The sequence below is a fragment of the Conger conger genome, chromosome 9 (genome assembly GCF_963514075.1).
Source record: "Conger conger chromosome 9, fConCon1.1, whole genome shotgun sequence".
NCBI lineage: Eukaryota > Metazoa > Chordata > Actinopteri > Anguilliformes > Congridae > Conger > Conger conger.
In genome coordinates, this window is record NC_083768.1 from 26,992,669 (window position 1) to 27,009,213 (window position 16,545).

The window sequence follows — 16,545 nt, forward strand, 5'->3', positions numbered from 1 at the left end:
AAATCTGTTTGTAACAGCCTTGTTATCTGTAGCTTATTGTAATAACTTTATGCATGCTCTTTTTTGTCTCTTAGCATGCATGTTTATTTTGGGTACCTCTGATACTAAACATAAAACACTTAAAATGACTCAGCATTAAGGAAAAAGACCATTTTAGTTTTATTGATATGGATATAATGTATATAATTAGACATATACACATATACACAGCATGACTATCTGCTTATATAAGTACCCATATCATAATGGAATATTGTGTTTATAATGAATAAGTGTTTATAGACAAATTTATACAGTTTAAAGCATTTTTAATCATGAAAAAACTAGTTTAAGCAGGTGATTTTAATGTTGTGGCTGATTGGTGTATACATTAGTCTTATATAGACCAATACACCTCAAAACTAAACTGTAGCTGTCACCACAAATGTATAAGTTGATCCTATTTCTTTATGCTAAATTATATGCATGCACATGGTGTTACCACAGTTGTCTTCCAAAACTGATTGAATAATCTGTTTCCTTTATTGCAGTACACTGTACAACAAGCTCATTGTGTATGTGCATAAAATTAATTATGATTCAGAAACTTATAATTAGACCAATATCTTAATCATGGAGTGGCACAGTGGTGCAGTGAGTCGTGCCGTCGTCTCACGGCAACAAGGTTCCGAGGTCAAATCAAATCCTTTCTGTGGAGCGTGCACAGTCTCCCTGTGCCCATGTGGATTTCCTCTGAGTACTTCGCTTTCTTCTAACAGTCCAAATATATGCAGATTAATTGGGGAAAAATGTTCTAAATTGTCCTTGGGCTATGAATATGTCAGGGAATGGTGTATGGGTCCTTTAGCCGATCATTGTATTCCTGCGTTTCACCCAATGTCTGGTGGGATCGACTCCACAACCCCCCCTCCCATAACCCAGAACAAGAGTAAGAGTAAGCAGGACGGATGATAATAATGTCATTGTTGTCCATACTGACTGAGCAAGATCCTCTCAGCTCAGTAATGCAGGCATAGCTGTCATTTAATAATACTGATTCCGGAGCTGCAGGATAGCTGGTCGTCCTAAAACACTGGGTTCCAGCATGAAGATATGCCTCATGGCCTGGTATCAAATCTTGATCATGCAGATGGCAACTGTGGCGCTGTATAATGGTATAGAATTGGTCGTGGCTCACTTAGGGTGGTGAGGCCATTCTCATATCATCACACTCCAATCACTGAGCAATTTGGCATTTGCTGTCCACCAGTCCAGCTGTGCATAAGGTATACTCCTACAGAGCAAAGACTGCACAGGGCAGGTGCTGTAATGCCTGCAGGCAGAGTATGCTTTGGAGAGGATGAGACTGGCTATCAAATGTAGAGGAGACCTGGGAACAACCTAACACTTTTGGATTTTGCTTAATTAAAAAATATATATGCACATATTAGGGCAAATACTTTTCATCCAGAAAGATGATACTGTATATGTCTCAGGTCTATAGACCATCAGTATAGTTCTAGGACATTCCTTGCAATTATAGTTCAATCCAAAGTAGCAGAATTTAAACTGTTGCAACGTGCCCTGATAACAGGGCAAGTTTTAACAGCTCTGTGCCCATTGTAACAGCATACAAAATGTCGGAAAATGTACTGGAAAGAGCTTTGTTTTAATACAAGTCAAAGGTCGGTGAATCCAACCTTTCTTACCATTCATATTTTTCATCTGATAATTGCCCTGTAGAAACTAACTACTAACCGCATATTACTATGTGCTGAATGCTAAATGGATGATGTTAAATTGAAAAATGTCTACTCCATTTTGAATGTTGTCATTTCCCTTAGGTGTACCGAGTGACCAGAGTAGTGGAACGTCGTCACCTCTGTGTGATAGCGGTTTGCACTTGAACTATCATCCCAATAATACGGTAATGTTTTTCAATTCGGGGTTATGAATCATGTAGTTGACTGAATGCCACATACTCTATTTGTTTTTCCTCTTTTTTATGTTTTACAATAAATCCATAGATTACATTGATTCCATAAATACATTAAGTTTATAAATAAGAGCATGATAGTTAACATCACTGTATGCCTTTCAGAAAGCAACACTCATACAATAACTCCTTTGTCAAACTTTGATTTAAGTTGTTTGATAAAATGGCAGTTGCATGGTTCCCATGCACCCTGGTAATTCTGGAATATTTTTATGCAGTTTTCCAGTCACAGAAAAGTCATGGGAAATAAGAATTGCCAAAAGGTCCTGGAGGACAATTGGTTTTCCTGTACATTTTTTATGCATTCAGTGACCCCAAGCCTACAACAAATTAATGATTTAAAAAAAACACAGATAAATAAATATTAGCAATAAATAATATATCTACCTATAAAATGTACATTAAATACTACTCCAAAACCTTCCAAGAGGTTCCAGGTGTCTCAAATAAGCGATATGTAAGTAAGGTAGCATTGAGCAAACAAATAATTACACACTAGAAATGTTTGTTTTGGTTGGTGTGAATTATATGGGCACCTGCATATGTATTAGTAATAAAGAGCATTTTGTTTAATTCTGGCCTTAGTTATAAATCAATAGAAACCTGGCTGTGCAACATGTTAAGTAATTGGTATATGGTACATAATTGTTTTATCTTTTTTTATTTTTTTATTAAGCTTGCTAAGTCCCAATAAAATACTATGTCACTTTTTAAACCATCAACGATCATTTAGTTAATGATGACTTGGTTACTCCTGACTGGTTATGACATGTCTAGTGGCTTTTATGGTAGTGTTAATCAGGCAGTCATGGTTGCTCATGATATGCTATGTGACTTGGGCTGTAGTAGACTGTGACTGCAGTGCAACATGATTCATTGGACATTTGAGACTGACCATATGAGGCTAAGACTGTGACCATGGTATGATTAAATGATCTTTTATGACAAGCAATGAACTTTAATATGGAAGAATTTCATTTTTATTTTAAGCAATTAAAATTAACAACTGCAATTTGGCAGGTTTATGTTGTTTAATGACTGTGACTCTTTAATGCAGGTTTAATGACTGTGGCTTTAGTGTGTGTGTGTGTGTGTGTGTGTGTGTGTGTGTGTGGGTTTGTGTGGGGGTACCCTCAGTGACCACTTTATTAGATATTTATTAGACTTATTTGTTTTACTTTATTGGGCTAGGTCTTCTGCTGTGTTTTGTGCGTTCAGTGATGCCCTCCTGCATCCCACTGTTGTAATGCATGGTTATTTGAGTTCCCGTCGCCTTCCTGTCAGATTGAAGCAGGCCATTCTCCTCTGACCTCTCTCATTAACAATACATTTTCACCTACTCACTGGACGTTTTCTGTTTTCCGTACCATGCTGTGTAAACTTTAGAGACTGTTGTGCATGAAATTCTCAGGCGATCAGAAGTTTCTGAAATACTTAAACAACCCGTCTGGCACCAACCATCATTCTGCGGTCAAAGTCTCCATTCTGATTTTTCTGAGCAAAAACGGAACCTCATGACCATGTCTGCATGCTTTTATGCGTAGTGTTGCTGCTATATTATTGGTTGATTAGATATATGCATTGACAAGCTGGTGTACAGGTATACCTAATAAAGTGGTCATGTGTACAAACTGTATGTGTGTGTGTTTTTGTCTGTGTTTGGGTTTGTGTGTATATATTTGTGTGTGTGTGTGTGTGTGTGTGTTTGTGTGTGTGTGTTTTTGCATAGTCCATTTCTAAAACCATTCATATCCGTGGATAAAATTCTTTCAGGACACGCTATCTTGCTCGTCTTGGCCCACGTCTCCAGGGTTACGGTGGGAGAAGAGATGGGTGGACCTGCGCCTTATCCCCCTGCTCCATTCACGTCTCTCGCAGTATGTCCCCGGCTCAGACGTGTGCAGGTGAGCCACCTCTGTTTCCTGTCAGAGCCTCCCAGGGGACAGGGGCACTGTGGCGGTACAGTGGCTCCCCCAGGACGTGCGAGGCATTCAGCTCCGCAGTATCCTCTATCCTCAATGATGTCATGCTGCAGCGCTTTATGAAATGCAAACACCCCGTGAATGAACCCTATTAGGCAGGCTACTTGAGGTCCAGCGGTCTCATTTATAAAACATTTTTATGCAGGTTGCTTTTGTAAGCTTAAATCCGTGCCAATATTGTGATTTAGTAATATTAATAAATATTTGTCTTTCAATCAAAGTTCCAGAGTAGTGCAAGCTTGGCAGAATTATTGTGTCTGTGCTGCTGTACTTTAGACATCCCTCAGGAGGTCTGGTCTGTGTGTGGATGAGACTGTTCAGTTTGTTTTTGAAATGGCAATAAGTGAATAATTTGAGACCATGGCTGCACTCCAGTTGGAAGACGCTACAAACACCGTGTTAAATTGTGTGAGTTTTTGAGATTAAACAAACCAAGCATGTCCAAAAAAATAAGTAGCAAGATAAGTTACCACCATGTAAGTGTTCACTGATTGGCATCCAGCAATTAGTTTTTTGTGATATTTACAATTGATACATTAAAGGTACAATAGGTCATTTCGGACTCCTAACGGTCAAGAGAGGAATTGCAGCAACAACCTCAAACCACAACACTGTTCCCACAGTCTATGAATATAACACATAATATAAAGTGTTATTATACAGTTCAGCAATTTATTTGGCTATGTAACTAGCTGGCTATATAACTAAGATATGATAGTCTACCACAAACAGTGCAACTGTAACTAACAGTTTGAGACAAATAAAGGTTTAGCTAAACACGGATGATTGAATATGTCAGAGATAAAAGGAACGTGTAGCTGCCCGAATTCTACATATGACTCTGCAGACAATCATTTTTACTAACATTTTGCTCACATCACCTCTACCAAAACTTATAAAACTTCATCCTATGATGATACTTTGCAGAGACTGCCCATTTCCAACATAGAGGATTCCGGATTTACTGAACAATATCTGCATGCAACCAACAAGGGTGGCAAAATATTATTGACCGTATTTCATTGATAAGCTTGAGTCATCTGTGTTTCAAACAAACTGCTTTTACTGCTAGTAATGAGTTATATTTGTTTATAACAAACACTATTCATCTGGCCCGCATAAATGAGTATAGAATCAACAAACTTGGCCATGCCATTCTTTCTTCTAAAAATGAAGATACAGAAGGTGTTGATTAGTTATAAATTATGATTAGTGCATCACCACTGAAAGTTGAGAAACAAACTTTGAAGTACAGGTGAATTTGACTTTTTCTTTCTGCACAAGATAATGTAATGTATGCGCACCCCAGAAGTCCTGGCGCTCAGATTGTCAGCATTAATTTACATGAGAGTTAAATTGTTTGAAGAATGTTATATGAGAAAATAAACCTCAGGGAAGATTTACTTTGGCTTTATTCAGTCAACATTTCTTAACATTTCGCAACATTTCTAAACATTTTCAATGATCTTTTATTTACATACACTCACTGAGCACTTTATTAGGAACTACACCTACTTATTATTGTGATTATCTAATCAGCCAATTGTGTGGCAGCAGTGCGATGCATAAAATCATTCAGATACGGGTCAGGAGCTTCAGATAATGTTCACAACCATCAGAATGGGGAGAAAATGTGATCTAAGTGATGTCGACCGTGATAATGATTGTTGGTGCAAGACAGGGTGGTTTGAGTACCTCAGAAACTGCTGATATCCTGAGATTTTCACCCACAACAGTCTCTAGAATTTGCAGAGAATGGTGCGAACAAAAATCCAGTGAGCAGCAGTTCTGCTGGCAGAAACACGTTGTTAATGAGAGAAGTCAGTAGAGAATGGCCAGACTGGTCAACGCTGACAGGAAAGTGACAGTAATGAAAATAACCACATATTACAAGTGGTACAGTGGTATGCAGAAGAGCATCTCTGAACACACAATGCATCATATGTCTAAGTGGATAGGCTACAGCAGTAGAAGTAAAAAAAAAAAAAGTTTAATAAATACCTAATAAAGTGCTCGGTGAGTGTATATACATTCTGATTGTATTTTCGATGTAATGACCCTCGTTAGGTAATTGCATATGAACTGAATATTGAATTAATCGATATATTTGCCTTGTATTTTACTCTAGTCTTGATTGTGATGTCTTCTATGCATATTTATTCTGACATGTCTTCAGGAAAAATGCATTTCAAGTGATTGCTGTGGATGGAGTTTGCAGTGGGGTAATCCAGTGCCCTACTGCTGAAGACTGCTTAGACTGGCTTCAAGCTATAGCAACTAATATATCTGCTCTCACAAAGCACAATGTAAGTACCAAACACAGCACACTATGCCTCCAGTATGTAATGCATTAGCTCATATACTATTCATAAATGCCATAAGTGTTTATCCTTTTTAAATAAAGACAATGGGCTGAGCAGATTAACCAGTGATGTCTTGGTGGGCTTTCACCATGTTTGTTTTTCTGCTTCCAGTGTTATATTTCTGAAATCCATTGCTAATCAGCTGCAACACTGAAGGGGGTTTTGTATTTTAATGGGCTGGTTTGCCTAACAGCTGTAAATATGAGGAAAAGCCACTGTTTGCATACTGTATACTGTAAATAAGAGGATACAGCAGTACTTTATGATAAGGGGACTTATTAAAATGATCCTATCGAAACATTTGCAAACATTCTTTTTTCATTTCTTTCCTGATTCCCAAGCACCCAGACCCTCACAGTATCTTTCTCAGTTTCACCCAGCACATATTTTTTAATCACTTTGTAACGAGGTTGGTTTCCTTCACAAAATATTCATGTAAATGATTTTGAAACACCATTGAACAAAATCCCTATGTTAAAGTTCTTTGATGTAGACTCATAACCAAGAGTGTTGTCCCTTGTTTACTCAAAGTTTTGCTTTGGTTTTATTTTGTGTGAGACAATGTAATTAAAAAGGATTTACCAGGCCCATAGCCTGGAATCTGTTCCTGTAAGCAAAATATCCTCTTGTATTATTAACCATTTAAATAACTGTGAGAGCTCTACTCTGAAAACCTTCATATGGTGATTATTATCATTACTATTATTATAATAATAAATGAATGATTGAATTGCAGGTGGGAAAACTGCTCCAGAATAACTGCTGTCCTGAATGATTGCGAATTGAATAATAATATTAAATGCTGTAATTATTGACAATATTTTGTGTGTTGAGTGTTTGATTAAGAAACATTAAGAAACTGTATTTGTATTGCAGGTGAAGAAGATCAATAGAAATTTTCCAGTAAATCAACAGGTAAACAAATTTGTAGCAGGCTTCTGAATAGAAAAGGATTTGACAATGTTTGACAAATTCATCCTGCTCTGCAATGCATGTGCATTAAATGTCTGGACACATTCACCAGTGAAAAATGAATCAATAAATAAATTAATTAATTAGTATGTACACACATACACACGCATAAACAAATGCACATGTACTTGGAACGAACACTGTCACAACTTTTTAATTGTGAATGTAAAATGTGAAATATATCACACCGCTTGAAGGCTGTTTGAGGATAACACCCCTACATAGACATGAGTATCTTTCAAATGAAATCCCATCAATTAACAACCCAATTATAATCCACATGATTACCATCGCTGCCGTCTCCATGGCACTCTGAAAAGTCTCTGAAAACACTTGCAATTAAGAGACTGCATTAGGTTTTTAAACTGGATTTCACGATAATGCTCCCAGTGATTGCTTATCTGAACATTTTCTGAATGTAAAATGATTATTCTATCAGTATTTTTGGTTCTCTGCATTCACACTAGACACAGTGCACTGGAAAATGAACAAAAGTACTTCTCTCCAACCGTTTTCCCCATTTTAATTGAGGACTAAAGAGAAACATCGACCTGTGTTATTCAGTGACATTGGTTGCCAAGTTTTTCTCAAGAATTTGAATTAAATTCTAGGATCTGTTTTTTAGGATCAGCTTTTGCAGTCTTTACAGCAGTATAAGGTGTCACTGCATGAAGACCGATACATTATAATAACAAAGAATAGTTACACCATCGAAATCAACCTCATAACAAGAAACACATCTGCCCCTGTTTTCCCGATTTATCCCTCATTGTAAATGCCCAGTCATGTTCCTGCTGCACCTTTGATGACAACTTCTGTTGTCGATTCGGAAGAGTGCAAACATTTGGGTCATGCTAAAACGTATTGTGCATCTCCCTATGGATATTCTGGCCACAGTCTGCAATGACACAGTCCGCATTCAGGCCCATGCATGCACTCAAACAATGCCTTACCAGGGTGAACCACCCAGCACCCCTCTCACCCCAAATATCCATTATTAAATAAAAAATAACTTCTCAATACCATATGCATCAAATTTTAAAGAAAAAAGTGGGATATTAGTCAATAATTGCATTTCTTTACTCTGAAATGTTGCATAAATGAAGTATATTGATATTCCTCAGCTCATTAACTTATTTTAAAGTCCACATATTTAAAAATATTCTAAAGCTGAAAACAGATATGTGTTTATTATATTTTTCAGTTTAAATCACCCTGAGTTTGTTTAAAGTTGGGTTTGACTTGCGTATAAGTGCATATTACCTGACTAAAATTTGACAACAATTCACTGTTTCAGAAATAAGTTTGATATTTGAAGACATTGTTAAAAACTGCAAAATAAATGTCCATGAAAGCACAACATTCAATGTAGCTGTATAACTGAGGGGCTGTACTTTTTAAATGTTATTTTCCTCCATATTCTTCCCATCTTTGCTGTCCGTCTTAGAATTGCATAGGTTTCTTATCTGCTTATTGCCCCTTTAACATTTACAGTAATGAAATATTCATGTGGTCTGTTTTGATTTCCATATGTGCAGACTATATACTAAGGTCAGCCTACCTAAATTAATTCAGTCCGTGTTTATGAAGCCAGACCAATAAAGAACACTTCCTTCCTCCATTCCGGTATTGATTTGCCTGCATTGCATGCTCATGTGAAGCCAGCATCCGGCCGGCTGGTCCGCATTCACCATATGGTTAGAATCAGGTGCTCTCCAGTGATCAATGTTCTTTAAAATGAAGTTGCAAATCATGCCTGAATAGTGTCAATTAATCAGAAAGGGCAGCAGCTGCTCATGTTCTGCTAATGGACTGTTGCGCCTCATTTTGCCTGGTTGTAACTGTGATTTACAGATTTTGACAACTGCAGCGTTAAAGCAGTGGCATGGTTTCTGCAAGCACTGTATTTCTTTATCTGTTTATTACTTATATATCCTTAATTTATATATGTGTTATTTATGTGTATAAACACTTACTCAATATATTTATTATTGCATCTCATTGGACCAATTTATTCCAAGATAACGTTTGCATTCATTGCGAAATTCAGAAATGGTAATTAGTACAATTATAATGATGAGTAGATGTAGCTATTCGTAATTATCTTATTGATATATTAATAATCTGCATGCCTGTACATTCCCTCTGAGGTACTGAGAGCGCTCTCTTCATTTTATGTGTAGTAGCTGAGAGCATTTCAGCATCAGCTTTCAAGCATCACAAAATGACTCTATTTAAAGCTGGAAATATGGGCCATTCTCTTGATTATACCTGCTGTAATACCTGGTAGTGAAAAATTGAAAGAAAAAAGAAAGGCTAAACGGAAGGGTGCAAAGCCTGCAGAGTGGTTTCATAAGTATTCATTGTACAAACGCATTATACCAATCACTGATAATTGTGTTTTACTTTATAGTGCTGTCAAAAAGATGAGAAATGTAGAATGCTTCTTCTACAGACTGAAATATATCAAAGTCAACCTGACATGTTCTGTGTCTGAAGGGAAGTATTTTATCTGATTTATCTTTGACAATGGTCAATGTGTTCTATCCAATTCGTACATAATATCATAGCTCTCATTTTGTTATTCTTCCAACTTCCTTTGAAATTATTTTGAACAATCATCTCTTTATGATGAACAAAATGACATGACAGAAGCAATTCCCTGTGATGATTGAGGGCTTTTTAGAATTAGTCATACACTTTAAATACGACTTAATGTGTATGTATACACACAAAACACAACCATTGTACGAGTGGACTTGTGTTCATTATAACAATCTACTGTCGTAGGAACTGACTATTTATCATGAGTCTTAGCTTTAGTGGTTTTGCCTTCTGGGAAGAAATGTAGTCAAAGTGGACCGTGTCTGTGTCTTTGACAGATCATCTACATGGGTTGGGTAGATGAGAAGGAACAGGACTCAGTACAGGACCGAATGTATACACCAAAGTTCCTTGCCTTGAGAGGGTCTTCACTCTTCAAATTCTCTGCACCTCCTGTAAGTTTTTCCTTTATCTTACACTACTTTCTATGCATTGGATGCATGTATATTCAGTGTACACAGGCTGTAAAACCCGGTATAGTTTAATTTACTAGGTTTAAAACATCATGTTGAAACTGATTTCATATGTAAATATGGATCTGGAAATGCAAAATGCAAGATTAAAAAGACATAAAAAAATAACAGAACACATACCGTTAGAAGTTACTGTATATCATGGCTATATTGGGGTATTCCCTTTTGTGGAATATCCCGCAATTTTTCAAAGCAAATATTCCCTTTTCTTTTCTTTTCTACATATTAAGTTGCCAGTTCTGTTATCTTTATTATCTCTGTCAATTATAGGTATTATTTCAGTTTGTTGAGTGGTATCAATGTGCAGTTATTACACTCTCTTACTTAATGTTACAAAATGTAATATAATCTGTTGTCATTCTTTGACACACTGCAAGATATCAATCAGTATGAAAACATAATTATGTACTGTATTCCTGTTGGTACTGATTCCTTGAAACTATTTAAAGACTACCTATATTCATGATAATGTAGTACTTGCTTTTGTAAAATATGTGATATCTGTAGCTGAGTTAAGCAATGTCTGGGTTGAGTTGTCTCTGAACTGACTAACACTCTATGATGGGAGATGAGAATATAGGATAGATGCACCCCTATGGAATGCATGCAAATAAATTGTCACAGTGTTTAAAAAGTAATTAGAAAGTTTCCTGGCTGGTATTCAACAACAATATCACAGTCTCAGAATTCTTTGAAATATGAGGGAATAATCATAACTTCTCTCATAACAGTTTTTCATTAGGGCTCATTACTTTCATTTGCTGTTGGAATGGCATTAGCAATGAATACTTTGTTATTCTATGTTTAAATAACTCAATTCATATATCAATAGATTTAAGCATGATTGACGGACAATAGTTAATTTCAGTGATGATGATGGATGTTTCCTTTGTCAAAAGCTCAGCAGGAAATTGGATGAAATGCTTCTTGTGACTGGAATTAATAAAACAGAGCAAATTAACACAGCATTTAATGCAACTCAAAGAAGATTTTTAGAAAATGTTAATTTGGTTCCACTGGTGCTAAACTATAACAGATGAATGGCAAAGTTGGGCGAATATGTACAGGATCAAATTTTAAATACCATTGGAAAAGGTAAAAAATGTATTTCCGGTTTGGTTGAAGTACAAGTTTGTTTTGCAAATTATTCGATACTGACGTTTTTATGGAACCAAATATCCAACCTGGTTATGAAGCTATGACTCTTTTCTGACAAACGTTGATATTTATTTTGTAGTCCATTCAGCCTTTTTCCAGAAAACTATGTTTTTGCTGGGAGTATATCTAAACAAATGCCGTCTTGAACTGCTTATTATTGTTGTGGAAATGCATTGCTAGGTCATTTCAGTGCTGAACTAATGTAAAACATTTCTTGAAGGGGGTTCCCTACCCTCTCCAACAAGGCATAATGTGTGATATTTAGACGACGGACAGTTGGACCTGCTATCGATAAACCTGTAATTGCACTGGCTAACAGGGCTCTGCTTAACCTAATTTTGAAATAAAGTTTTTAAGTGTGATGCAGGTTGGTGACACAGCGTTAGGGTGAGCTTTTTGGAATCTTTATAAAAACATACTCTCGCCCATGTTTTCATTAATTTTCATTAAATTTTATATTGAAAAATCTGTTTTAATAGAAAAATAAGCTTTTCTGATCATCCATGTGCAGGACAAAAATATATGCAAGTGTTTTGTATTTGGAAAGATTTGGGGATGCTTGAGGACATTTGGGTGCAGTTTTGGGAAAACTCATGTAGAATTTGAATGCCTGTCACTACCTATACCAAATTTTGTACATATTTGTTGATACAAGTTGATATCAAGTTTGTGCACAAAGATAAAGTAGTTCTGGGTTGGTCCTTAACCTAGAAATTTAGATATTCAGTGCTAAACTATAAAAAATGTTTTTGTATTTTAGTGTATATTTTCTGTACACTGTATATACATGCTCTGACATAAATGTCTCAAATTCCTGAATGGTACAAGCCTCTTCTTTAATTTAAATCTTCAAACATGTGTGTGCAGTAAATCATTTTTTGAGATATTGACACTTTTAGAAGACTCGTACAAAATAGGTGGAAATTGCCCTCTAGGGGGCCAAAGTGGAAAGGGTTAATGTCAATTCTGAAGGTAGAATAGAAGCTCTGTCTTTTATTGCATTAAAAGGTATGATTTGCCCACTGTAACCATTTACTGTAATTATTCTGTTTTATATTTATATTATTGTGTTGGGTACATAAAGCAGAAGAGGAAACACTAAGAGGAACATGGATATATTATCAATGGTAAACATGGAAGATAATATAATACAGTCATTTTTAAAACACTCCCCCAGAAAACTTCACCAAATCAAAGGGTTTGACACACTGGAGTAAATATGCAAGCCATGAGTAATAAAACCATGACCAGATGCTACACAAATTCCTTGCCAAAAGAAGGATACTTATTTATCTGTTCTTCTTTTGGGTTTCCTGAACTCCTAGCCATTTATCAGTACTGTAATTCATTCACAATTTTTGCCAGATATCCAAAGATGTATAGTATATTATTTATAGTACAGTGGCTCAGACATATCCACAAATGGATCTTTCAGCAATCCAATCAAGCATAAAAAACAAAAGATTAAAGAAAATATGACAAAATGATTGTTTTGCAATGGCCATCTGAAGCCTACATTGGATATAATTTGTGGTTTGAATTGAAGAGGGCAGTCCAACAGCATGGATCAAAGGATCGGGATCTTTAAATATTCTGTATGAGTGAATGTTTGTTTTCCTCTGCATTATTCACTAAAAGCTATGTTTCCTACATTGTAGTCTTAATTGTGACATGAATATAACATATGAAAAATATAACATTAGAACAACTTCTAGAACATATATTGTATAGAAACTACTTATTGATTGCTTCTATACAATGGACAAAAACAACCGCAACAATTTTCTTATCCTTGGCATAGCAGGTTTTTAAAATGTGTGCACATGTCCCACAGGGAAATGTCACGAAAACACTGGGAAATAGGCATGCCAGTACGGATTTAGTCCTGACATTTGCTCAAACATTGTTCCATGCCCTGAAAATGTCAGTGGAATCTTGTAGATTGACACTGCCTGCATGTTACTGCAGAATGTACCACTCTGCACATTACAAAAATGACCAACACAAATTTTGAAAGCATAATTTATTTCTCGTAGGGATGAATATTCCTATATTTTTCTCATCTTGCACTTCTGATGAAATTATCTGGCCAATAACATTTTTTGAGAGATTCAGGCTTTCCATTTGTATTTCCTATTCACAAAGTGTTTTGTGTCATTGTAGGCATGATATTGACACAGGTAGATAATCAGCATAATATTTATGCAAGTCAATAAACACATTTCTTGTTGAGATAATTGTAATGCTACCAATCAAGAGAAAATCATTTAATCTAAGGAAGTATATACATGGCAAAATGTAAATGAAAACGCAGATTGGCAGTTACATTTAGTTTTTTCATTCCATGTGTGTAAAAATCATGTCATCACTCAAATGAAAATGCAAAAGCCCGCTTTGCATTTTCATTTTCAAGTTAAAGGTTCAATAGGTAATTTCGGACTTCTAACGGTCAAGAGGGGAATAGCAAAAACAAACCATTTGCATTCCATTTTCACATGGTCATGCAAAAACCCTGCCAAAATTCAAATCGACAATACAAACCCTTGTTTGTCAAGGGACAAGGGTCAATCAAACTGTGTAGGCGGGAGCTTGAAGAAATGTGTGTTTCTTTCGGCTCTTCCTCTCTGCTGTTACTTAGCTACATTCCAGTCCAGTGTCATGCCTGGCTCTCTAAGTACCAACCATTGCCAAATTACAAATTACGTTACATTTTCTATCTAGCTGGCATTAGCACCAATATTTAGTGGGAGTATTTATTATCCACTGTGATTTTGGTGGTATGTATAGCCTGTGGCTAGTTGCCTTTAGTGACCCATGGAATGTAGGCAGAGGCCGGTAGCCTAGCTGTTGTAGTGCATAAAGCCTGTTGACTGTACCACTGCCAGTGGTCGCTTGATGTCTAAAAGAAAATAAACCAGACTGTCATACTAGAAAATAATATTTGATTATATTAGCCAATTGTACGTTAACCTTAACATGCCCAGTTTGGACATCAAAATTAAGCTATGTTCGCTACATACAGTGGGGTCCAGAATTATTGGCATCCTTGATAAATATGGACAGAAACTCGAATACTAAAAAATGAATACCGTTATTGACATGAGCTTCATTTTCCAACATGTGTAGTGCTCTTTATTATTGATTAATCAACCAAAGTCTTACATTTTTTCAAATAAAATATTTGTTTCCCCAAAACAGGTTCCACAATTATTGGCAGCCCTGCTTTAATACACCCCTGGCAAAGATGACAGCCATGAGTATTTTCCTAGCCTTTGTGATAAGGTTAGAGAACACATTTGAAGGGATTTTTGACATTCCTCCAGTCAGAAACTTTGAGAATCATTGATGAAATGATGGGCCATTCTATCTGAAATATTTATTGGTCTTTGAGACCTTGCCCTGACTTCAACTGTTCCATTTATCTTCTATTTTCTAATGTTTCTGACAGTGGAAATAGGTAATTTGAAACATTGAGAGAGTTTTTTCTAGCCTTCTTCTTCTTGGTGGAAATTAACGATCTTCATTCTGAAATCCTTGGACAACTGTTTAGAGGAACCTATGGTTGTTAACTCCTGACAGACAAGTCACTGCAGTTGGGTACTTTAGAAGGGCTTATAAAGTAAATAATTTAAATAATGTATAAACAGTAAAAAATTAACATAAAAAGTAATCTTGCTTTAAAACGGTCTCATGATTAACGCTGTACCATTTAGTGGTTTGCATTTCATCATGTAAAGATTCATTGTAACGGATACTTAAACCAGGGGTGCCCACATTTCTGCATCCCACTGTTTATTATTAACGGAATACAATGTCTCTGTTCTTTAAAACAAACTGGAAGAGCTCATCTCAGAACAGCACTGTGCATTGAAAAATGAATTGTTATTCCATGCGTTGGAAAGCAGTTTAAACAAACTTCTTATATTTAAAATAAAACTCTGGCTGTAAAATGGCTCTTTCTGGGGTGACAATTTTACTTCCGCCTGCCTCAAGCAGCCTAGCAGTGTATTTGTTGTTCTGTGAAACTTACAAGAACATGTGCTTGTGGTATTATACAGTTAATATCACATTTTTTGTCAACCAAAGGGAAAATAGCATGTATCAGCATATTCAGTGTGTGGGAGGTTCTGGGGCCTGTTCCAGGTTAGGTTCTGTGAGTTTCCTACAGTGAGAGACACACCAGAACATGAAAAAACCATCCAGGATAATGATCTCATATTCTTTAGCATTTCATTGCAATCACTTCTTGCTTTCTTGTGTTCCTGTCAATCCTGTGCATTTAATATGAAATCTATGAACAAAAACCTACACTCTCACTCACTTTATTAGGTAATTAGACTTATTTTTTAGCCTTAATTAGTATTCTGCTGCTGTAGCCTATCCACTTATAGGTTTGATGTGTTGTCTGTTCAGAAATGCTCTTATGAACATCATTGTTGTAATGTGTGGTTATTTGCATTACTGTCACCTTCCTGTCAACTTTTCACCAGTCTGGCCATTCTCCTCTGACCTCTCTCATTAACAACGCGTTTCTGCCCGCAGACCTGCTGCTCACTGGATGTTTTTTGTTTTTCGCACCATTCTCTGCAAGCTCTAGAGACAGGAGATCAGCAGTTTCTGATATATTCAAACCACCCTGTCTGGCACCATTCTACGGTCAAAGTCACTTAGATAACATTTCTTCCCCATTCTGACATTTGGTCTGAAAAACAGCTGAACCTCTTGACCACGTCTGCATGCTTTTATGAATTTAGTTGCTGCCGCATGATTGGCTGATTAAATATTTGCATTAACAAGCTGGTGTACAGGTCTACCTAATAAAGTCATCACTGAGTGTCTATTAACCTATAGTAACTCACCAACCAAACTTGTCACATCTGTCAGTAAAAAGCAGCCTGTACTCATATGACCTGTAATCATTTTGTCAGGTAAGCGACTATAAGAACGTACATTCTTGTCCAGTGTTCGATATGGGGTTGTCAGGCACTGAGATGCTCTTAGTGTCTGGGTGAAGGGGG

General features: G+C 36.3%; 1 protein-coding gene across 1 annotated transcript in view; it reads left to right on the forward strand.

Annotated features, from left to right (window-relative positions):
• Positions 1-16,545, forward strand: part of sntg1 (syntrophin, gamma 1) — a 72,397-nt gene that overhangs the window by 26,251 nt on the left and 29,601 nt on the right. Inside the window, exons 8-12 of the mRNA XM_061255740.1 lie at positions 1,824-1,906; positions 3,749-3,879; positions 6,134-6,263; positions 7,197-7,235; positions 10,175-10,291. Of these exons, the coding sequence (XP_061111724.1) occupies positions 1,824-1,906; positions 3,749-3,879; positions 6,134-6,263; positions 7,197-7,235; positions 10,175-10,291 (500 nt within the window). The remainder of the gene's footprint in view (positions 1-1,823; positions 1,907-3,748; positions 3,880-6,133; positions 6,264-7,196; positions 7,236-10,174; positions 10,292-16,545) is intronic.